Raw genomic sequence first — 23,243 nt, 5'->3', positions numbered from 1 at the left:
CTACATGACAAGTGTAATATTTTCGAGCAAGCTATAGAAGACATTGTTATTAAAATGAGTAGGCAATAAAATGAGGACATTAGGGAAACGACAACAGGATGTGATAAGAGGGACAGAGAAATCATTATCCCCCTAAAGCAGGATGTGAAGCCCAGCTTCATAAAGATAAAGACCAGTTATGGTCATGCGCTTGCATTGTGAAAGAAACGTTGTGGAATCGATCAGAAAAGGTTGATCATCTAGCATAAAAGTATTGGTGTGTACTGCAAGGTTCTGGAATCATCAAAATGATAAGAAATTTGGCCCAGTCTTCGAAAAGTTACAAGCACTGTACACAGAAAGATGTATATGGTATTATGTGACACGTGTGCAACACAAGTGCGATATCTATCAGGTCCAAATAGATATAATAATTTACCAAATATATCAATTAGTAGGCAGTTTCTCGGCAAAATTTGTATCATCACGTATATTAGTCAAAACATATTCTTTCACATGATTGGTAATAAGAGCTTCCATTTCATTTTTTGAGATGGGGCGTTTCAAAAACTGGTCTTTACCTTTAACCCACTCATTTTCACATAGGCCAGTCAGAGCAAGTTTGAGATACCAGCATCTATATATGGTATATGTATAAATAACCTGTTTTATTTTTAACCCATTGCCCAAGGGAAACCACGAGGTCCCCGTAAACAAATGCATGGTAGAAACAAGTATTCAGATTTGTAATGTCTTTCGCTTCCCCTCTCTAACTTAGGCGCATAGGGACTTACATTTATTTTTGTGATATGCGCTAATTAAGAATGGTTTATTATTATTATTATTAAAAGCAAACAGAAAGAAAGAAAGAGGAGTAAAAAGACAAAGAAGGAGGAGAAGAAGAACAAGAACAAGAACAAGAAGATATAATCCAGTGGTATACAAATTGTGCATACTAAAGCTGTGCACAACCGTGTAATGAGGTACCCAAGTACACTCCCAGGCTTACAAGCGAATACTTGAATATTCGGACACCATGTTTTTTTTAATTTTTTAATTTTTTTTAATTAAAAACAAAAAAATTAAAAATGTATTTTTTTTTAAAAAAAATTAAATTTTTGCCACCACCATACCACGGGAGCAGTATCCCAGGTCTGTCTTTGAAAACTCTCACAATTTTACTTCGAGTTGCAGTTGAATAATTTAATGATTTAATAATAATAATAACAGTAAACAATGCTGTTTTAAAAACCAAAGATGGCAGAATAATCCATTTTCCTCTGAGTCCAAACAGAAATCAGGATATTTGGTCCCAGTTTCTGAGTGGTGAGTTTGACTGTGATTGAGCTGGGAAACATTTTTACCAACGGTACCATGCCAGCGGTCGGCGCTCTCCCTGGCACGGGTAAGCGTCGGCCTGGACAGTGCCAGGTGACCGGATTTTTTTTTTTTTTTTTTGCGGCCGAATATTCAAGTACGAGAAATCGTACTCGAGCAGTTGTCAACAGTGCGGGTACTAGAGCATTCGACTACTCGTCGCAGCCCTAGAGCATACATTTTGCTATTTCTGCACTTGTAAGGAAATCATATTTGGGCAACACATTCAAAAATTTTATGTACTGTATATGCCAAAGAGGATTGTGGATCTTTGTCTTCAAGTGCTTGCCCCGTAGAGACAAATGTGACTCACCTCTTCAGGCAGTTCAGCATTGGGAAGCGGAATCTCAGTGAAGTCTGGTAAGATGACTACAGAGTTGTGTTCTTCATACTCATACTGGTTCTCATCTTCTACATCGAAACCTCCTTGCATTCCTGTACAGACAGAGAGAAAGAGATCAAAAGAGAGATTAAGGAAAACACTCACATAAAATCTGCTACAATTAAAGAAAAATAGACTTTGAAAAAAAATATCAGGAATTCATCAACAGGTAGTTTTTAATGAATATATAGAGTACAGAAGCTGAGACGTCATAAAAATCTATTTTTAGAATTTCTCAATTTGTTCTTCATTTTCCGAAAGAGCATAAAAAATAATGTCCAAATGTCGAAAACCAATTGAATATGTTAAGTATTGGCTGAGATATGACCATCTGAATAAATATATGTCCTATGGGAACTCAGGGTTATATGCTCTGGCTCCTAAGTCAGATAATACTTAACATATTCAATTGGCTTCCAACATTTGGACATTATTTTTGATGCTCTTTCGGAAAATGAAGAAAAATTTGAGAAATTCTAAAGTTAGATTTTTGATGACGTCACACTTCACCACTCTATGCTGACAACTTTCATTGGTGAACCAACTGTGGGATGAAATTCACCAGGTGGTAATCCCCTTTTTGACTTGCACAAGCCAACTTTCAAGTATGTACAAACATAAGACGATGCAAAATCTGTACTGTTGTCCCATGTGTAGAAATTAGTGCATGGATGGAGAGAAAATAGACCCAGGCTCTGAGGGCCTGGTTTATGAATCAAAATGATGCAGGATAGAGAGAGTGAATGAGAAAGAGACAGAAAGAGCATGGGGTGGGAGGGAGAAAGAAAGAAATCACAAAGAAATGAATAAAAAGACAAAAAGACACAAACTGGAAAGGAAAGACGAAGAGATAGAGAGAGAGAGAGATAAAGAGAGAGAGAGAGAGAGCATGAGATATATGATGCAAGGAGAGGGGAGATACAATGAAAGGTAGAAACATATGGGTTATTACTTATTGAGAAACGGAGAAAGGAAAGACAGAGAGAGAGAAAGAGAGGGAGAGGAAGAGAGTGAGAGTGGGAGGGAGAAAGAAATCACAAAGAAATAAATAAAGAGACAAAAAGACACAAACTGGAAAGGAAAGACGAAGAGATAGAGAGAGAGAGAGAGATAGAGAGAGAGAGAGAGAGAGATAGAGAGGGAGAGAGAAAGAGAGAGAGCATGAGATATGTGATGCAAGGAGAGGGCAGATACAATGACAGGTTAAAAAAATGGGTTATTGAGAAACAGAGAAAGGGAGAAAGAGAAAGAAGGGGGGGGGGGGGTAGTAATTGCATAGGAATAACAATGTACCAGTATATGCTTGTGCATTATACTAATTGTATGCCCCAATCAAAATATCATCTTCACATACAGTGGCAAAAGCCTAAAAAGAGCCCTGAAAAATCTATTATAAGGCAAGTAAACCCATATAAAGCTGGCCCGACTTTCATCTATTAATGGTTTTCTTTAGAAACCGCAACACTTGCTGTACACATTAGAAAAAAAGGTGTCATACTGTACCTATGGCAAGTCTTGTTGGCTTCTCCTTCTCTTTCTCTTCTTCTGTTTTTGGTTTCTGAAATTGAAGAACAAATTCATTTCTTAAAAATAAAATATGTTTGGCCCTTTTACATTTTGAGTATGTACAGGGGAGAGGGCCGAGACAGCTGCTGCCCCCTCTCTAATTGAGGAAGAAAACATGAAAAGCATACATTGAAGAAAAAAATATTTATCTATTTATTCAAAAATTCATTTTTTTATTCATTTTTTCGTTGAGGGAGGGGGGGGGGGGGCAAGATGTTTACACATTTTCTTTTTTTGACAGGCAAAACTTATATGTCTACTTGGAAGGGATATTGAGAATTAGCAATTCAAAATAGACTTTTAAAACATGTTTCAAATATTAAATATCTTAACTTAGTTGAAGTCAGATTTTCTCATTTTAAAAAGAGGAAATAATTTAAATGAACAAAGCAATGTATTTACTTTCTTTTTAATTGTCTTGAGATGAAGATAGACAGGGTTCTTGGTGCGTTCATAGTGCCTCCGAACGTAGTCCTTTCCAAACCCAAGAAATGTGTTCATACACACAAACAAGCCTGTCTCACTTTCCTGCAAAAAATTATTATACACAAAGAACATTAATAAGAAGCTGATAATTAAAAAATAAAGAAATTTCGATTAAAAAAAGATGCAATCATTAACAAATAGGTCTAGGTCTAGTTCTTGGCCCTAGAGGTAATTTCATAATTTGCAAGGCAAGATATCATACAATCAGATGGTACCACTTTTGATTCACAACTTTGAGGAACTTGGAAGTTAATAATTTTTCGGAACAGACACAAAATTGCAAATCAGCGACTGCAAAATGTGCCGATCTTGTGACTTGTCAATATTTTCATTTATATCCTGAATCAAAATTTTGTTGGCTTTTGATTGGTTGAGAGCTTGTCACATGACCAAAAATATTTGAGATATTTTTAGAAAGTACTAGTCTATATGAGAGTACTATTTTGGTTTACTATTTGGGAGTTGGAAAAAAAAAGTAATTTTTTGTTTTTTAATTGAATCAATTTTTTTTCTTCAAATCTTAATCTAATGAAAACAAAATATTTTAAAACTTTTTAGATAAAAAATGACATTTTTTTTGTTATAAATTTTGTTTTCCCAAAAATGTTTTTTTTTTTTTTTAATTAAATTTTTGATGCAGGATATAAAACAAATATACCATGCCTTCTATTCAAGGTACTGGTTAAACTATGGGCCTCGGTGACTCCAAAAGTACTATTTGCTTCGGGGCTTGCGCATACTAGCCTTAAGGGCTCCCTCAAAATGTTTTTTATGATATTATTTGAGGGAGCCTTAATTTGCTCCCATAGGGTCCCACGGAGAGGTAGGTAAACAACATCAAAAATGTGTCCAAAATCACACTTTCCCGCACCCGACCAATATTGGACAGTGGCTTTGATAAATTGTGTGGGACTTGTGATCGTAACTACACCCAGAATATCATAATCAGAGGTAAAAATAAAAAATTAAAAGCAATTTTCTTACCAGACCGATACAGCTCAGCTCCCTTATCACGTGTACCGTGTGAATCCACGATCTCTACACAATGGTGATGACCTCTGACTGGCACTTCGTAAATGTGCTGCTTCCGTATAATGCGCTGAATAACACTCATACAGCGCATTATACGGAAGCAGCACAATCACGGAAGTGCCAGTCAGAGGTCATAACCATTGTGTAGAGATCGTGGATTCACAGGGTACACGTGATAAGGGAGCTGAGCTGTATCGGTCTGGTAAGAAAATTGCTTTTAATTTTTTATTTTTACCTCTGATTATGATATTCTGCCTGGGTGTAGTTACGATCACAAGTCCCACACAATTTATCAAAGCCACTGTCCAATATTGGTCGGGTGCGGGAAAGTGTGATTTTGGACACATTTTTGATGTTGTTTACCTACCTCTCCCTGGGACCCTATGGGAGCAAATTAAGGCTCCCTCGAGTAATATCATAAAAACATTTCGAGGAAGCCCTTAAGTAGGGAGGCCAATGCCCAAATCTAACTTTTTAATTACTAATTTGTTTATACTAAAACTAAGATTAAAAGAAAGCATTTACTTTCACTAAGAAAATCCACCCATCTGCCGACTCCATAGGTTCCATCAAATAGGAGATATCCAGCTGGTTTGTAGCCATTTCCTTCTACGCCTTTCCGTACGTAAGAGCCTTGAAACAATTATATTTCATGTCGCAAAGTTACGTTCATAATTAGACAGGCCCGAGGGACAAAGTTCATGATGAAGTTTAAAACTTCGCGCGAAAGTGCAATCACTCAACAGCGGCTAGCCTTGAATCGGTCGCACACGTACACACCTTCTTCTTCTTCGTTGATCCCTCCACCGACACAGGCAAGCCCCGATGCAGGCTGAAGTCCAGCCATCAATGTGCGAACGATTACATCTTCTACTACTACGAGCCGAAGACGATGGTTCAAAAAAGGAAAGAAATATATATAATTCATTGATATTTACCTTAGATGTGTATTCCAATAATTTGATTTCCTCATGAGTATTCCTTATTATCAACGATCGAGAAGTTACGAGGTCCAATTAAAATCCATCTTGCAGCGAACACAATCATAGCGCACATCCATGCAGGGCTTGTCTGCAACGTACGTGTACTAATATTTCTCTCACTCTCTCTCTCTCTCTCTCTCCCTTTCGCTATACGTAACATACACACTCACTAACCATGTATCATACACAACACACACCTTCAAATCATGGCTTTCATTTCAATTCTCAATTGGAGTATAGACTGCTCATGTAGACTTTTTTTTTTACTGAAATATCTTTTTTAACACTTCTCATACATTACTGCACGACACTCGTATCTAGTGCTGTGAGAATAAGGTACTAGGGTCTATAAATAAGACTACGCTTTGCGCACGATTTGACCGGAGCTCAGATTATGTCGCAATACCCTTTATTTTTGGCGCGAACAATGACGTCACTGTTCACTGTTTTCCTTCTCATTTTGAGATGGATGTAGCTATAGGGCTCAAACCAACGCAAGATTGACAGAATCATCGTACTCTATCTACTTTCGAATGTTCAGTTTGTAAAAATCTGTATTTAAAAAGATATAATCTTTTTTCTTTATATTTTCTAGTTGTTAGAAGTGGCAATTGTGAACATCTGAAATGTTGATCTCTATCAAAAGTTCTTTACTCAAAACGGATCCCATATTTTTAGGGTCTACCTTCTGCCAATGAGAAGGTTTTTAGTGAGCAAACCTCTACGCCCTCTAGGATTTTCTTAGTCGGTGGTGCGAGTGCGTCAAGGTCGTCTGCAACCACAATTATTGGATTAAAAAACGTCAAAATCTGCAAGATTGTCAACAAATGGTGAAAGACTGTTACAGATCCGTGATTATAGGTATGTTGTGAAATGTATAATTGTATTTTCTTTTCATATTTTCTTCAATTTTTATTTTTACATCATTTTTTTCCCTTTGCTAATTTTTTGAAGTGGGCGACGAGCGCACAAATCGTAGGTGTAGAAGCCTTACGCCCGGGCATTGGCCTCCCTACCTTAAGGCTAGCGCATACTAACGTTAGTTTTAACCAGAAGATCCTCTCAAGTCAACAATGCAGTGTAGAATATTTGTATACTAGATCTAATCATAATTTCACGCTCAATTCCCATGATTCCAGATATATTCTGTCTCTGTTTTTGATAATTTTATGTTCCTCTTTCCATTGGGCATATCAGATTTTCGAAACCTTACCAATTTTTTGAGATAGCAAACTAGACTAGATCTAGAATGTTCACTCCACAATACACACACAATACCATCCGCGCACAAACCAACCAGGCAAATCCGCTCATTCACTGCCGTTCAAAACAATGAATGAACAATCTGGGGACAAAGGTCACTCGTCAGTAAAATATCATGTCTCTGTAAATCCATTTTCCATACAAATGTACTCAGTTACTTGTAGATTCATATAAGCTTACCGGATTATCGAAACAATATGCACACTCATCCTTGTACACTTTATCTCCAGCTCCCGGTATTCTGATTTTGTCAAGAAACTCGTGCAATTTGGAAGCTGCCATCTTGGTTATTAATCTCGAGTGAAGCTCTCGCTTTTTGCGAGATTATGAATATGCATATACGGCCGGACGACGTACGCATACACACTTTTTCACGCAGTTGATTGGTTGGTGTACTTTTCAACTGAAAAATTAAATTTGTTTCGTGTAGTTTTCTGAAACTAGGGTCTAGACTAGATAAAGATTAATTATTGCAAAGACCGTCTGGAGCAGTATATCGGTAAATAGCCCTGCAGCATCAATTTTTAAAGTAAGAATATCTTAGCTGGCTTTGGAACTGTTTTGAATGATTTCCCTCATAAAGTTCTCAGTCGATTGTTCGGTGGTTGTGTTTGAAGTTTTTGTGTTGTTGTTTCTGCGTGTGAGCTGCGCTGCTGTTGACGTGCTGCTGCTCGCCGCCGCCCCATGTCCGATCCGCCCAAGACTACCGCGGCGCGCAGGATGAGTAATGCGCAGTATGAGTCACGTATTTGTTGTGGCTTCGATTCTGGACAGAAAAAAAGTATGACGAAAATCGCGTAGATGACATACAAAGCCGCCTTTGTTTGAGTGAGTAATACCTGAGATGAATTGGTCATATTGTGTGGGAGATATGATTGCACGTGTTCAGTTGAAATTCATGTTATAACTGCGCCTCAATGCTGTTCTGAAAGGCGACATTATTTCAGACTGGTTATTTGTTCTTTGTCGTTTGGCTGCCGGTGGTTTTCAGAATCTCATTCATCTTTGCCTGTATGTTCGCGTCTGCCGCACGGCACGAACTTCTCCGTTTGTTCTTTTTCAAGTAGAAATAAGGCTAAATCCAAATCGCCTGCTTTACTGTGTCTGCATTCGGCTTTCATCAATAATTTAGTCTCCTCATTTTCTCTGCCGTTTATTGACATTTGCCCATTATTGCGTGCAAAAACTTGAATATGCCAAATTTTGCAAATTTAGGCTGTGGTTTCAAGGCCAAGGTGAATTTCTTTTAATTTTTTTTCTTTGACTTTTTTTAAAACATTTTGTTAATCATGTTGTTGTAAATATTACTCTCTAAGTTAGTCTTTTATCGGAATAGACTGAACTCAAGAATTTATCTGTTTATTCATGTAAAATTAGACAATGGTCAAGACAACTGAATAATAAAATATTGATTTAAAAAAAAAAAAAAAAATTTACCAAGTCGTTTCAATGTATTTAATTTGTTATCTACTATCGCTCTTTTTCCTACACAAAATTGATGCTTCTCGTTCTAAGACTCTCCAAAGCTCCTAACCGGTCGGATTATACACATTTACTTTATTTGGACTCCAGGAATCTCCAAAACAGTGGAGGGATCAACTAAGAAGAAGAAGAGTTGTTTGGTTTATTTTTTGTCCAATGGCAACATTTGTCAGCCTGTTTAAATGAACTTCTGTATAAAGTCACAATGATGCTTATTTTGTGATATATATTTTTACTTTAGAAACATTTGCTGTATTATTAAATTGTTATAAGTGATGGTGCATTTATAACAATTAAGAACTTAACGTACTATATCATTTAAGTTGGACTATTTCATTATTTTTGTCTCCTTTCATTGCAGGCGAAAATCCGGTCTCTACGTTTAAAGATGGGTGGAACCGAAAGCAAATCGATCAATGGGGATAATAAACCAGATGAAGATGAGCAGTACCACACTCCCATTGCTAACCGCAGAGTCAAGACACTGACAGATCCCCGCTCTCCGACGGAAGAGGTTCAGCGGACTCCGGTACAGAGGGCTGTTGACGAAGACTCTGAGTTTCAAGATCCACGATCTCCGGCAGTTGCAAGAACTCCTGTCCCTGATGACTCGGACCCAAGGTCACCCACTGCAGGGAGAGAACCAGGACCATTTGTCTTTCCACAACCTTCTGATGATCCTAGGTCTCCAACAAAAACAGTGGCTAGAACTCCTCTTACCAAAGATGCACCAGCAGGTGATTACTTAATTCTTTACTTATCATTGATTTTCATAGTGTCAGACTCACTGACAGAAAAGTATTTCATTTATTATTAGGCTAGTTTATCATGAGCTGAATCTCATTATTTGGGTGGACCTAACTAGTGCTGTAGTCAAACGTTTAACCGTCCGGTATCCGACCGCCCATGGCGGATTCCGTTTTCAATTGGACGGTTTCGTTTTCCCGTTTTTTTTTTTTTTTTTTTAATAATTTTTTTTTTTTTTAAATAATTTTTTTTTTTTTTTTTTTTTTTTTTTTTTTTTTTTTTTTTAAAAGTTTCGATTTATGCCCCTCCACCTGGCACTATGCCTGGCAATGTCTCCCAGCTCAGTAATGTGTGTGTTGACTTAGCACTCCGAAACTAGAACACCACTCCAATTTGTCTGTCATCTTGGTTTGAAAGTAATCTTAATTGTAATAGATCTCAATATGTAGTTTATAATAATAATTCATCCAACTTTTACAAGGCGTACCACAAGGTTCTATCCTAGGTCCTCTACTGTTTTTAATTAACATTAATGTTCTTACACATTCTTCTAAAAACGACATTGTTGCTATTATTCACAAATTCACAAGCACAAATCGGCGCCTGCAAATGCACCTCGCAGTTAAATGAAAGTCCTTCCAGCTCGGTCAACAACAAAAAAAAAAAAAAAAAAAAAAAAAATGATTTTTAAAAAAAAAAAATTTTTTTTAAATTTTTTTTTAATTTTTTTAAATCGTTTAACCGAAAACCGCCCGGTTTTGACTGGCGGTTAAACGGAATTGGAGATATCCGTGATGTTACAGCACTAGACCTAACGTAAATTTATGAACTTTAATGTGAGTTGGTCTAGCGGTATGTTCACTCAAAGGGTTTTTGAACATTTTTTATTTTTTTTAAAGAAAAAAAAAGGATTCGTTATTTTTGATGGGGTTATTGTTCTAAATCTTAGTGCTGTTCATTGCCCTCTACTGGTATAATATTTCTGCTTGCCTTTTCAGGGTATACATACATGTACGTCATCTCATACAGTTAGATTGTAAACAAATATCGACTACATACCATTAGATCTTTATGATTTCTTTGATTTCATTGCAGAATTAAGCATCGAGACAGTCACTGTGCATCAATCAGATACCAACGAATCGTGTGAAAGTAGTACCAGCAATAATAACCAAGACAATGATGTGATCCCAAAGTCCGCATCCGATATCGAGCCCTCGGAACCGGGCATTTTCCAGATTGATTCAGAAAAGGAAAACTTAGTCGGAGAAGATTCGAGCTCTGAGGTGGTGGAGGAGACACAAAAAAGTGAACTTGTAAAGTCAAACACCCCTGAAAATGAAATGGAACTGACCAATATGATGGAAAAGCAGACACTAGCCAATGAGGAGACAGAAGATCAGGACCAGGCCACTTTGGTTCTGTCCGACAGGGGTAAGGAGTCAACGTCTTCTTGATGTGATACATTAGCAGGTACTTATCAAGTACACATGAATTTGCATGCTTATATTTTTCTATTTCATGGTATACTCATTTATTATGAAGGTAAAGGTTGCAGTTAATACTACACATGGTGCAGTTCTCGCAGAATGTCATGTTAGAGGCTTCGGTGGAAAGCGCTTTATAAGCACCGTTTTATTATTATGATGATGGAGATTCCATTGCGTAACTTTTTTTGTGATAGACACGACCTCGGGGTAAAGGATACTTGATTAAACTTTGGTTCTTCAAAGATATAGGCCTTTTAGTAAATAGATGATAAAAAAAGAAAAAGATGATCAGCAAATTTTAATGAAATCATCCGCTAAAAAAGAAGTTAATCTTTGAGTGAGCTACCAAAATAATTGGATTGAACAAATTGTGATTTTTAAGTTTTTACTTCGCAATATTATCATGTAAATCTATAAAGTACAGAGCTTTGCTGAAAAACATATGCAGCTTTGACCTTTGAATTATGATTATATTATTTATATTAATGTTTGCATATACACTGTATGTTAATGTGATTATGAATGTTGGAGGGGACTAATTTTAGAAAATATACTTGAAAAGCTTGGCTTTTAAGTCTTGAACTTGAAAAGTAGAAGTGCCAACAGAGACACATATACAGTGTGTACTGTACTGCTACAGAACATTGCACCTTATTTGGTATTACCAGAAAAACTTTAAGAGCGAAATTGGATTGGTATTGTGCTTTTTCCACAAAAGTCCAAAGTGCACATGTAGTCAATACAAGAGATTTATTATTTCCACAATTTAAACACTCCATGTACATGTATAATCCTACTTTCAAGACTCAAGAGCATTTATTATGTTTAGTTTAGGAGTTCAAACTCCAATATGTGCTGTGTGGAGGTCAAGATACAGTAGGTCTAGAAATTCAATCTTTTTCAACCCTGTTCCCCCGAAGGCTCTAGGCCATAAAGTGCATTCTGCAACAAGCGAGTACTCGGTAAATAACACTGACAAGCAGAGGTCAGGTTACATTATCAGCTAAACGCGGGCCATTCTTCATACCCCCGCCATGGATGCACATGCCAGTAAATTGGAATCTGATTGATTGATTACTAGATGGAAACAGATTATCAGATTAGATTGCTTCACAGGCATGCATTAGTCTGCAAGCACAGACCCTAATTTGACACTTTATCAAAAAATCATTGTGCCTTGAGAGAAGTCTAGCCCAACTACCTAGTGGTTGTGTCAATGTCGGGAGCAGCTACAGTACAAGGCCTATGGTAGTCTTATAGTTATAGTGCAGACTCACTTTTACGACTGACCAGGGTTTGTGCTTGAAGACTAGGCATGCGTACTGTATGCTGTAAGAGCTGTAATTATGCAAGCTAATGTAATGTGCGTTAAGCCTTATAACTATGGCTTGCGAGAAAGTATACTTGCATTATAATTACTAATGGAATTTGAATGATTGAGAAATCAATAAAGAAAGTGAAACCTACATTTTGAACAAATATTGGAATGTAACACTTCAAGGTGCAAGAGAGGTGGGAGGATGAGTAATGATTCATAAAATATAAATCTATATTTTGGACACTCCTACACAGTACCGTGTCCGTGTGGGTTGAAAATTTGAAATTGGTTATTTACACAGCTTTCTGTGGCTATTTTTGATTTACAGTATGAACTGTGAAGTTAAAATTCTGAACTGATACATGTACATGTACTAGTCTGGTTAGAACAAAACAAGATTTTAAAAAAATTCTTGCCTTTTTTTAAAGTGTAGAAGGTACAATGTAGTAATCTACAAAACTTGAATAGGACTAGAGGCAAACAGCAAATTTTGCATTTATGTTTAATATACTAGACATGCGAGCATTTAAAGTAGTCACCAAAAGAAAATTCTTGACGACTGATAAATTATGGACAAATTATATATGGATGGAAAGATTTTCTCTTGAAAAACATGAATAATTTGCTGAAAACTCATATACATGTACATGTACATGTACATCATACATGACTATGTAGATATCATTTTCATAGAAAGGGGTAAAATGCCTTGTGGCTAGCTGTGTCTCGCATGTGACGGCACAAATCTTGAAGATCTACGGAGGACTGCTGAAGGCAGAAAATCTGGATTAACATTTTTGAGAGATGATTACCGGTACTGCAGGTCCCGAACATATTTTGAAGAGGGAAGTTGTTACATGTATATTTGATCAGTTAGGCTTCCCCTTCACAATGATATGAATTTGCATCAATTCAATTAATTCAAAAGTCAAAACACTTTTGATTCTTTGGGTGACTACTTCAAGCCTAACTTTGTTTGTTTTATTCATTCAAGCAATATGAATTGTTACATGTATACAATATATGGACCAAAAAACAACTTGCGAACGCTAATTACAAAGGGAGCTATTGATCTGGAAGATATATTCCCATAGGAAGGAAGACACTAAAGTATTGTCCTATTTTTGCGTTTTAATTTCCTGTTTGCAAGTAGGGTACATTGCAAAATAGCCTTGGGCTCGTAGTATTATCCACAGCAGGAAATTGAAAGTGAAATCCAGATAACCTGTACATCATGTAGATTTATCCAAGGAGTTTAGTAACTCCTTGATTTATCTGTCGGAAGTTTAACCGTAGTATAATCTGTAGAGAAGAGAATGGAGTTGATCTTAATTACAAATCTGTCAAAAAGCCATGTCATGTCTTTCTGTGTGGGCTTACATGAGGGAAATGATAATCTTAGCCTAGATTACATTTACTGCAGTACTGCAGTAGTGACTTTCTGCAAGGTTTCTGATAAGTGGGAGTAATATTCAATCAGAAAGTAGATTTACGCAGATCAATGATCAATCTGCTGTGTGAAACTACAATGTGATTTATTTAAAGCTTATCTGCCGTAGTTTACATGAGGGATTAGACTGCCTTGCAAGGTCACTGGACAGGTGGTTATCTCATCAACTCAGCTCTCAGTTAACATAAGAAAAAGAGGATCATGGGGGACCAATGGTCACCGATTAGGCATTGTTTGTTACATAGAGGGCACAAGTAGCTACAAGTAGTGCAGTGGGTCTTTAAAGTCCCCTGTCACTATGATATCTTATAAAACTGAAGCTGGGGGTGTTTCACAGAGACCAAGGTCGACTTCAAGTTGGACTTACATTAACTATGACAGGCACTTCATGCCACTTTTACTGGCATTGGTCTTATATTGGAAACTTGGAAATCATTAAAAAAAAATCTGAGAATTTCAAAGGAGAAATACAGGGTTCAAACACACATTTTAAAAATGATTTCATTTGGCTGTCAACTTGGAAATTGAACTTGGAAAATGTTAAAGTTCTTCATTTACTCCAATTTCTTGCATTTAAAATCAGGTCCCAAAGTAAGCAAAATTTACAAAGATATCAGATTTCACTTAATTTCATAAAATATTGAAATTGTCAGCATTCATATTCCCTCTTAAAGTAGATCATTTGGTTGTCAAAGAATCTATTTATCATGGAAATATGGCTGTTGACAGAAGATTTGAAAATTGTTTTAAACATTGGAAGCAAAATAACATAACATGCGTGACAAAAGAATGCCTACTGGTACGAGTTTGGTTTACTTTATAGAGAAAACCGTGCTGCTAGCTACCAGTAGATTTTTTTTTTTTTTTTTCTTAAATTTGTTCCTCTGCTAGACAGGATGGCAAGCAGGAAACGTCCATTTCCATAGTGCTCTGTCTGGTGTTGTAGTTTGAATTTATATTATTTCCAGATGAACAATCCGAGCAAACTGATACAGTTTCAAGAAAAATTTGTTTAAATGTATGCTTTCATCTACATTGTACGGAGCTAAATGCTAAAAACCAAAAAGACAGTAATGTGTACCGGTAGACATCCCAAGCAGTTTAAAGGTAAAGACCAGTATTGGAAACACCCCAATTTCAAAAAATTAAATAGAAGCTCTCATTACCAATCATGTGAAAGAATATGTTTTGACTAATACATGATGATAAAAAATTTGCCGGGAAACCGCCTACTAATTCATATATTTGGTAAATTTGTGTCTCTCATGGACTGTGAGAGATATAGGGTAGTCCCATATACATCTTTCTGTGTATAGTGCTTGTAACTTTACGAAGAATGGGCCAAATTTCTTATCATTTTGATGATTCCAGAACCTTGCAGATGCTAGATGCTAGATGATCAACCTTTTCTGATCGATTCCACAACGTTTCTTTCACAATGCAATCGCATGACCATAACTGGTCCTTACCTTTAAGCTACATGTTTGTACTTCCATTCTGATTGCAATCCAGGAGCTAAGGCTCAGCCCTTTGATTTAACTAATATACAGTACATGACTGCATCTACATCATTAGAACATTTACGAATGAGCAACAAGTTTCCTTCGAGTTTCCTGTTTGCTTCCTTGTAAAGATAATCTTTGGAGCAGGATTGATGAACTACATGTAATTACTTACATGTATGTAGGGTTTCTCTTTCTCTCTTTCTCTCGCTCTCCTTCCCTTCCTGCATGTACAGTTCATGTACAATATACCTCTCTCTTTTCTTTCCCAATCTTTGACAATTTCTGCCTTTCTCTTCTCTTTTCTTACTCCCCCTCCTACCTCTCTCTCTCTCTCTCTCTCTCTCTCTCTCTTTCTCTCTCTCCTTCTCCATCTCTTTCTCTTCTTTCTCTCCCTCTTTCTCTCTCTTTTTCTTTCTCTTCTTCTTCCACCCTCTCTCCCTTTCCACACTCCTTCAAACTCTGTTTCCCTGTACTGCTTTAGTACAAGCATGTATCAGTTGTTCGATCATGCATTATTTGTTGGTATCAGTGTCTGTACTGCCCCCTACACTACACTGACTACTAGACAGTGGTCCAATTGATTCTTGAGAAATATTTGAGTTGACCCCAACCTTCTTTCCGTTGAAATACCAAACCATACTCAGAAACAGAGAGAAGGTAGTGGTTTTATTATGTACAGTATCTACAGTCACAGACCACTCATTGTTGAGAGGAATGCATGCTTTACTTCTTCAAGTACCACACTACCACAACTCCGTCCTATTTGCATAATACCTGTCAGTGAACAAAGTGAAAGGAGATCGGGTCAATACTATTTCAAGGAACCTTTCAACTCACTTCATAGAGCTAGGTTGTTTTCATTTTACAGTGTACCATGAAATCTTCTAACAAAGTACAATGATCAGTACAGTACTGCAAAGTATAGTGTCTTACTCTCTTTATACATGTACATTTGTTTAATGGGATAGTCAACAATGAGGCACTAGAAATCAGAGAGAAAAAGAGAGCAGCAGTTAACCCCAATTTGTCATCGTATTGAGTCTGGACACACGTACAGTACGTGTATTACACTGTATATCTGACTAGATGGACTCAAAATTTCAAGCCACATACATACAGTACATGTACAGGTACATGTAAATTGTAGGCAACTAAATGAACTGTACATGTAGTTGTAACTTTTGTCATTATACATGTAAGGCCATTAGAAAAAATATTCATGTTTAGTGTCCCCGCCCGCATCCTTTTTGGGGGCCGTCTCCTATTTAAAAAAAAAAAAAAATTTGTTGAAATTTTTTAATTTTTTTTTTTTTTTAAATTTTTTTTTTGAAAGAAAAAAAACATGAAAAACACTGCTAAAATGTCTCTATTTCTAATATAAAAAAAAAATAAAAAAAATTGTCGGCGGCAATCTTGAAAAAAAATAGCCTCGACTGTCAGGGAAAATGTACCGAGCTGCCATTTTGAGTGGCCATTTTGAAAGGAAAGAGAAAAAAATAAAAAGGGCCTCCTCCTTCCTATTTTTCAAAAAAACAGGACGCTAAACATGTTTTTTTTTTTTATTTGGCCTAAGTCACATTTGTTTTCCTGGTTTGTGGATGGTCAAAGAAGATTATTTTAAAAACAGTGACATCATCAGGGAAAATGTGTATACAAAATGTAGTAAGGAACAACTTTTAATAGTCCAAGGGATTTTCACTCTTCTTAATGTAACTACTTACAAAACAAAGCCAAGCCATGTCAGTAAGAAATAGAACACTTTATTTTATAAATGGGTGTGCACATGATCGAATGTGGCATCAAAATTATAATAAGTGTTCAGAATGAAAGGGAGCTTTGTGAAGAAGTTTCACTTTCACAATCAAGTGCAATTACTTTGAATTCCCCAACAACAAAAGAAATTATTTTTAGTGTGCGCTGTAAATGTAGGCTATAGTTTCTAAAGCATTATTAAGAAATGTCACTGGCCTTAAAAGAAAGAAAGAAAGAGAGAAGGGAGGGGGGGGGGAATATGGCAACATGAAATATGTACTGGTAGGGTATATGCAAAGCTTTATTAATGCTAAGTTCACACCGACGTCGAATTGATGGCGAATTAAATCGGCGAGCAAAGCGGTGGCAAAGCTTAACAAAGCTTAATTAAGGCGTAAAGACCGTAATAGAGCGTGAGAAAGCTTTGAGCAATTTGGGACATTCGGCAAGAGCGCCAAAAATGTTTAAACTGTTTAAAAATTTGAGGCGATCTGTCACGAATTGCGTAAGGCGGGGAGAGCGTATTAAAGCTTATCAAAGCGTCACAAAGCTTATCAAAGTTTTGCTCAAAGCGTAGGAAAGCTTAACAGAGTTTAACAGAGCTTGGTTCAAAGCGGTGACCCCACTTTGTACGCTCTGTCACCAATTGACACGCTTATCAGAGCATAACATATCTGAGGAGATCGAGAGATTTTTTGAAAAGTAATAAAAAATGACGCTGAATTGATCGCCGATTTAAAGCGCGACATTCGGCGTCGGTGTGAACTGTGCATAAGCAATGACACTGTCCTTCAACGAAAAAGTATGGCAACATGAAACGTCATTGTAAAGGCAGGAGTGTGTGTGACATGTTAACCTGTTCAGTGTACATGTACATGGTAAGAAAACAAATATGCATACATATACATGTATTGTACTATACTGCAGGCAGCCCCCCCCCCCCCCCCCTCCCAATCCGCCTGCTACAAACTACTTGCCATTCATTAACACATGACAATATTAGTACTTCAATGTACATTGCAACTGAAAGTTAAACAATATGACTTGCATAACATGTGCTTATAAATATAAACACACTCTTATCGTTCTGACCAGATGATACATGATATGTTTACAACCCACATCCGCATCTGTAAATATGGTTGGTAACTTGGTATGATATGAACAAAATACCTTACAGTCATAGAATTCCCTTCTGTTGAATTCACAACATCAAGATATTAACTAACCCTTAAAATGTTTCCTTTTGTATCATTTAAAGGTAATACAAAGTTTTGGTATGGGTTCATGAATTTGGTTCAAATGAACATATTGGAAGGATATGCGATCCTACAATATATCCAGTGATCATTGTCACGGTTGGAATTGAGTTCTTAGTGATGAAATTGTAAAAAATTAACTCTTTATGTTGTATACATGTAGCTCCCTCTCAGGTCAAAATATTAATCCTAAAAAACAATGTTTCTTGACTACATGTATATCGACCGATTGGCTATTCCCGTTTGGAAATTGCATATGACAACTACATATTCTGATATTTGCATGGTCGCAGCTAGCATTGTAAGGCCGTAGGCGCTATTTGAAATTCATCAAAATTTACCGGGAGCACCGGTAAATTTTGATATTCTATTTTTCTCGAAAGCAGAAGTGTTTTAGGGGCTAAATTTTCTAGTGCTTATAATACATTCACATAAGCATCCAAATACATCAAAATTGTAAAGAATCATTATCCAGCCAATTTTCAAAATTTCCCAAAACTTTGTATTACCTTTAATCTACCGGTACTCATTCTACATGTACTTTCTACTGTAGGCTTACTATTTTGTTTACATTTTTTCAAAATAAATGTGATACTGTCATCCATATCATACAGGAATAAAGAAATTTTTATAGATGGGTGTTTTTATTTTCTCTACCATACTTGATTAAGTCTGCCCCCTTTTATCTTCCAGAAATGATCTTCCTAGCCGAGGCACCACCATCATCATCATCTTCCAAAGCCAAGAAACACAGCATCCGTCGTTCCCTCAAGGAAAAGTTCACCTCCACCAGCCAACGATCGCCCCTCTCTACCAGGAATCTCCTCGAAGACTCCCCCGACCCCGCCCGCCGGGTGAACCTCCGCCAGCAAGGAAGCACCGCCACCCAAAGGATGGGCGTCGCCTACCAGAAGACGGGGGTAAGGCGGACATTGGCAAAGGGGAACCAATACACCGTCCAGACCGTAGGGAGGTACCAGCCCGTTCCAGATAAGGAAAACTTTTAAGTGACCCTGATAATACCTTCACTTTCATCAGACATTTATGATCAGATCAAAACTCTTATGGAAAGACACTGTTTGGATCTGCGTCAGTGTTTAGCGTCAGGTCAGTGCTGTTATCGAAGTCAAACATATTTGTAATCCATAATCATCATTTTGAGTGACCGTTGTGGACTTGTGACTATATTTACCTGGATGCAGGTTTTATGCTATGTAAATATGACTCAAGAATATATGGCCTTTTTGTTAATGTTGCTCTTCTGGAGAGCACTTTTGTGTACAATTTTACAGCAGCTAGTTTATACATACATGTAGGTACATGTACATGTAGCTGCTGTGAATGTGTTACAGCCAAATGATCAGTTGACTACAGTTTCATGTCACAGAGTGCCTGCAATGATGTTGCGAACAGAAAGCTTTTATTGCAGACAATTTATTGTTGTGCTCACTAATAATGTACATGAACATGGTGTTGGAATTTTGACGAACAATATCAAGAAAAGGCGAAAAATGTTAAATGTTCATGTAATGGCTTTCTTGTTGCTTTAAGTCCCTTTACTGGTACACAATACACATACATCTAACTGTCATCTACTACAATATGTACGTTAGTAGCTGTCACTGTCACTGTCACCGTAAGTTGTAACAATGTCATGCGTTAAGAATGTCAAGAAAAGATGCATACATGCACATGTGGTTATACATGGATGTGGTTATAAAGGGATTCAAATTTTGTTTCCTTTTGAATACAGTGTATGTGCATACAGTAAGGGATTAGCAAACAATGAAAAGCATTATTCACAATTCACATTCTTTTGCCATTTTCATGGAAAAACCTCAAATTTGATACCGGTAGACAAACCAAGGAGTTCTGAATATATGAAATTATTACTCCTTATATAGACAAACATACAAGTACATGTGTGTATTCCTGCCCATGTGTCATACTTTCACATACTATGAATCACGAATAGGTTCTTGTTGGAGTGAGAAATGGAATTCATTCATTCTTTCATTCTCTTTCCGTGTTCGTTGGAAAAACCTCAAATTTGATAGACAAACCAAGGAGACGGAGTTATAAATTTAGACTAAATTCATATCTCCTTAAATACAAACATACAAGTGCGTGTGTACCTGTGCATGTGTCATACTTTCCACATACTATGAATCACGAATAGCACGTAATTTAACTCTGTTCTTGTTAGAGTGAGAAATAGAACTCATTTATCTCGCACCAGTCATGAATGTACAATCATCAATGCATGTGAAATACAATAAGGGTTTAATATGAACTGTCTGACTCATCTGATATGTGACGATGAGATTCTCTATGTCTATCATTTTCACCTTTGGGTATGTGACAACAGTGACAATAAAGAAGAGAGGATATGAATATGTTTTTATGACACTTTCGTCTGTTGATAGCTTGAAGGGTGTTAACTCATATATTTTTACACATACATGTACATGTAGTCAATGCCTTTCTTACTCTAATTGGATGATTTCTTTCTCATTTTCACATAGAAAGGGCAAAAATGTGAGTTTTGTATTGGTAGTCACCAGTCAGTTAGTGTCACAGAAATGTCCCAAAGTCTCACTAAATCAATGCTTTGTTCTCTTACTTCCGGCACATTTGAGTAAGTAAGTTAATGGCATTGTGTACAGGTCTGTATGCGTCACTTGTCCATAGAGCATGATCCCTATCTTTATAGATGTACTAGACTTGACAAATTGTACTTTATATAACCTCTGAAAAGTCAGCACAGTATTTTCATACTTTTATATTTTGCACAGGCTTTATGGCACTATTCATGGCCTTGTTGACATAACCATTTTGTATTAAGATACGTGCTTGAGGCAAAATTAGATTAATTCCTAGTTTCTCATTTTCCTCCAACCTACTCATTTTCATTTCATTGTTGGGCCATGATAAGAAAAGAGTCTTCAGGGGAAATCTAGACAAAGGAATTTACAACAAAAGTCATTGAATCAATGAAATTATGTCAACATATTTTTAACCTATGCGTGGACAAATGCTTTGTAGCAAGGATATTTGTGTTAATTTCAAACCTGTGTTGAAACTTGAAAGTACTAACCCCATATCTCATAGCATAGAGTGCATTTGAATTAAAAACATTAAATACCAAATAAGTTATAAGTAGAACCCTGTCGTCATATTAAAAAATACCCTAGCAAGAAACTAGGAATTAATTTTACTTGGCCAAATGTTTTATTTGTATTTACATGTATATACATTCCCAAGTAATAAATCATGTTTAAAAGCATTCTACAGATAGTGATCTACATTGTATGTGCTTGTTTTACATTACAAGTTTTGTACGCCGTATGTAACTGCTCCATTTTGTACAAATATTACATTAGTACTACTAATCCAATCAAAGAAACCTGTGAATGCTGCAGTTCTTGTTTGACTGTGAAACCTCCTATCCTGACAGACAGTTAACAACTAAATTATTTAGTCAAGTATAACAGGTAAATTGGTTGAATTCGGGCCTTTGTTGAATACTTTTATACATGTATGCCGCATTCTCAAGAAACATAGATCAGAAATAAATCGATCGTCCACATACTTAACCTGTTTTTACAAAACTTGGTAAGGACTAAGAATGATTTAGTTGTTAACTGCATTTTGCAGAGGATGTGAAAAGTACTTTACACTTCAATTTCCATAACAGACACCCAGGTAATTATCCTCACACCTGTCGTAATTGCATTGCAGCGTTTAATGACGTTGTTTGTCGGTTGGTTAACAGATTGTCCTGTGAACAGGAAAAGTGTTAATGGCTCTACATCGTGCAGACGTTTCACAAACGTTTTATTTAGTACAGTGGATTGTCAGTATAAAGGGCTCTGATGCAACAAGGCAATTTCCTTGGTCCCAAGGGCCTCGTTATAACCACTTTCCACTGTACATGCATATCTAGGCTTTTATATAAGATCAATGATTAATATTCTTTACCTTTGCCCGGGTTTTGACATGATGATGTACATGTACATTTGTTTACCTGCAAATAATCTTTTTCCCCATTTCATCATATATTATATATATTTTAGCTATTAATGATTAACAAAAGTAGATATATTTGAAACCTTGGAGTGGTTTGGGATTTTACATTGTAAATAATCATTCCAGTTTATACAAAATATAATAACTTAAGAAGAGTGATACATTTAATTTATAGTATTTAATGTTTGACCTGTTTCATCTTGTACATGTAGGTACTAGGTAGTAGAAAAATTATGTTGGTTAGCTCAATGTGCTGGTGAAACATGCTGCAATTATCTTCCGCATTAAAAGCTCACTTTGCCCACTTTGGAGAAAATCTGTTGTTCTCAACAGTGTTACTGCACATTTATCATTAGGCATGTGTGAATTTTATGTCCTTTCTGAGAAGCTATTGCAGCACTAATACAAGAACTGCATTTATTTTGGAGGTTAGCATCGTTGAGAGCTTTGTGTCTAATGCTACCATCGGCTACAATAGCATAATTACTGGAGCTGTATGCCAGTAGTTTAACCTAATCCTTGTTAAAGGCCTATTATTCATTGTGATTTTCTCCACTTATTAAACTCTGCTTTGTGAGTATGGTGTCTCATTTCTATTGTATCTGAAGGACAATTGATCTGTTATATATTTTTCCTCTTAGCTGTTTAGTACAAGACAGCACATGCGTTTGTTGCTAGATTTTGTATTTAATGCTTGAAGTGGTGTGTGTAATGTAACGTTGCTCACAATCAGAGTATTGTGATCTTATCTAGATCCACATACCTTGTGTAAACTCAAGAACAGTTCAAAAACTTTTCAAAGTGTAATCTGAAAACGTACTATTCTGACATTTTGGTTCATGTTTTTCAAGCCATGTATGTTTTCGACTAGCTGTAAAGCTTATTGAAGGTGTGTCTGCCTAATTGGATATTGATGCATTTAAAGTACATTTGAAATTCAATTATCATTTGAAAGATTTAGTCAAGTATCTCACTATTTGATTAGCAGAAGATCTACTGATTTGAATACATTAGGGACAAGATTAATTTGATTGCATTGTTATGCATAGAAAATGTTTGCCTCTCTCTCTCTCTCTCTCTCTCCCACTCCTTTCTTTCCTTTCTCCCATCTTGCATTCTCTTTCCTTTCTTTATTCCTTCTCT

The 23,243-nt window shown here is 36.4% G+C and overlaps 2 protein-coding genes across 5 annotated transcripts in view; one reads left to right on the top strand and one right to left on the bottom strand.

Moving 5' to 3' along the window:
• LOC592342 (ubiquitin carboxyl-terminal hydrolase 5) overlaps nucleotides 1-7,432 on the bottom strand; it is a 38,329-nt gene extending 30,897 nt beyond the window's left edge. Inside the window, exons 1-4 of the mRNA XM_030986865.1 lie at nucleotides 7,249-7,432; nucleotides 3,707-3,832; nucleotides 3,242-3,296; nucleotides 1,670-1,791 (exon numbers count right to left, since the gene is read on the bottom strand). Of these exons, the coding sequence (XP_030842725.1) occupies nucleotides 1,670-1,791; nucleotides 3,242-3,296; nucleotides 3,707-3,832; nucleotides 7,249-7,350 (405 nt within the window). The 5' untranslated portion in view covers nucleotides 7,351-7,432. The remainder of the gene's footprint in view (nucleotides 1-1,669; nucleotides 1,792-3,241; nucleotides 3,297-3,706; nucleotides 3,833-7,248) is intronic.
• Nucleotides 7,433-7,494: 62 nt separating this feature from the next.
• LOC754059 (cell surface glycoprotein 1) lies at nucleotides 7,495-19,742 on the top strand. 4 transcript variants are annotated; one of them, XM_030986867.1, is made up of 4 exons: nucleotides 7,495-7,597; nucleotides 8,912-9,287; nucleotides 10,393-10,731; nucleotides 18,765-19,742. In XM_030986867.1, the coding sequence occupies exons 2-4, from the start codon at nucleotides 8,939-8,941 to the stop codon at nucleotides 19,076-19,078; spliced, it is 1,002 nt and encodes a 333-aa protein (XP_030842727.1). In that variant the 5' UTR covers nucleotides 7,495-7,597; nucleotides 8,912-8,938; the 3' UTR covers nucleotides 19,079-19,742. The 4 variants fall into 4 exon arrangements, with proteins under 4 accessions (XP_030842727.1, XP_030842728.1, XP_030842726.1 ...); XM_030986868.1 differs by having other exon boundaries at nucleotides 7,504-7,567; XM_030986866.1 differs by lacking the exon at nucleotides 7,495-7,597 and adding an exon at nucleotides 7,674-7,896.
• The last annotated feature ends 3,501 nt before the right edge of the window (nucleotides 19,743-23,243 follow it).

Source organism: Strongylocentrotus purpuratus, unplaced genomic scaffold (genome assembly GCF_000002235.5).
Source record: "Strongylocentrotus purpuratus isolate Spur 01 unplaced genomic scaffold, Spur_5.0 spur5_scaffold_16, whole genome shotgun sequence".
Taxonomy (NCBI): domain Eukaryota; kingdom Metazoa; phylum Echinodermata; class Echinoidea; order Camarodonta; family Strongylocentrotidae; genus Strongylocentrotus; species Strongylocentrotus purpuratus.
This window is presented reverse-complemented; position numbering and strand designations above follow the sequence as displayed.

Coding starts and splice junctions, on each gene's coding strand:
- LOC754059 (XM_001184251.4), top strand. CDS start 8,262: ATGCCAAATTTTGCAAATTTAGGCTGTGGTTTCAAGGCCAAG. Junction 9,288..10,392: donor TACCAAAGATGCACCAGCAG/GTGATTACTTAA, acceptor ATTTCATTGCAG/AATTAAGCATCGAGACAGTC. Junction 10,732..18,764: donor TTTGGTTCTGTCCGACAGGG/GTAAGGAGTCAA, acceptor TTTATCTTCCAG/AAATGATCTTCCTAGCCGAG.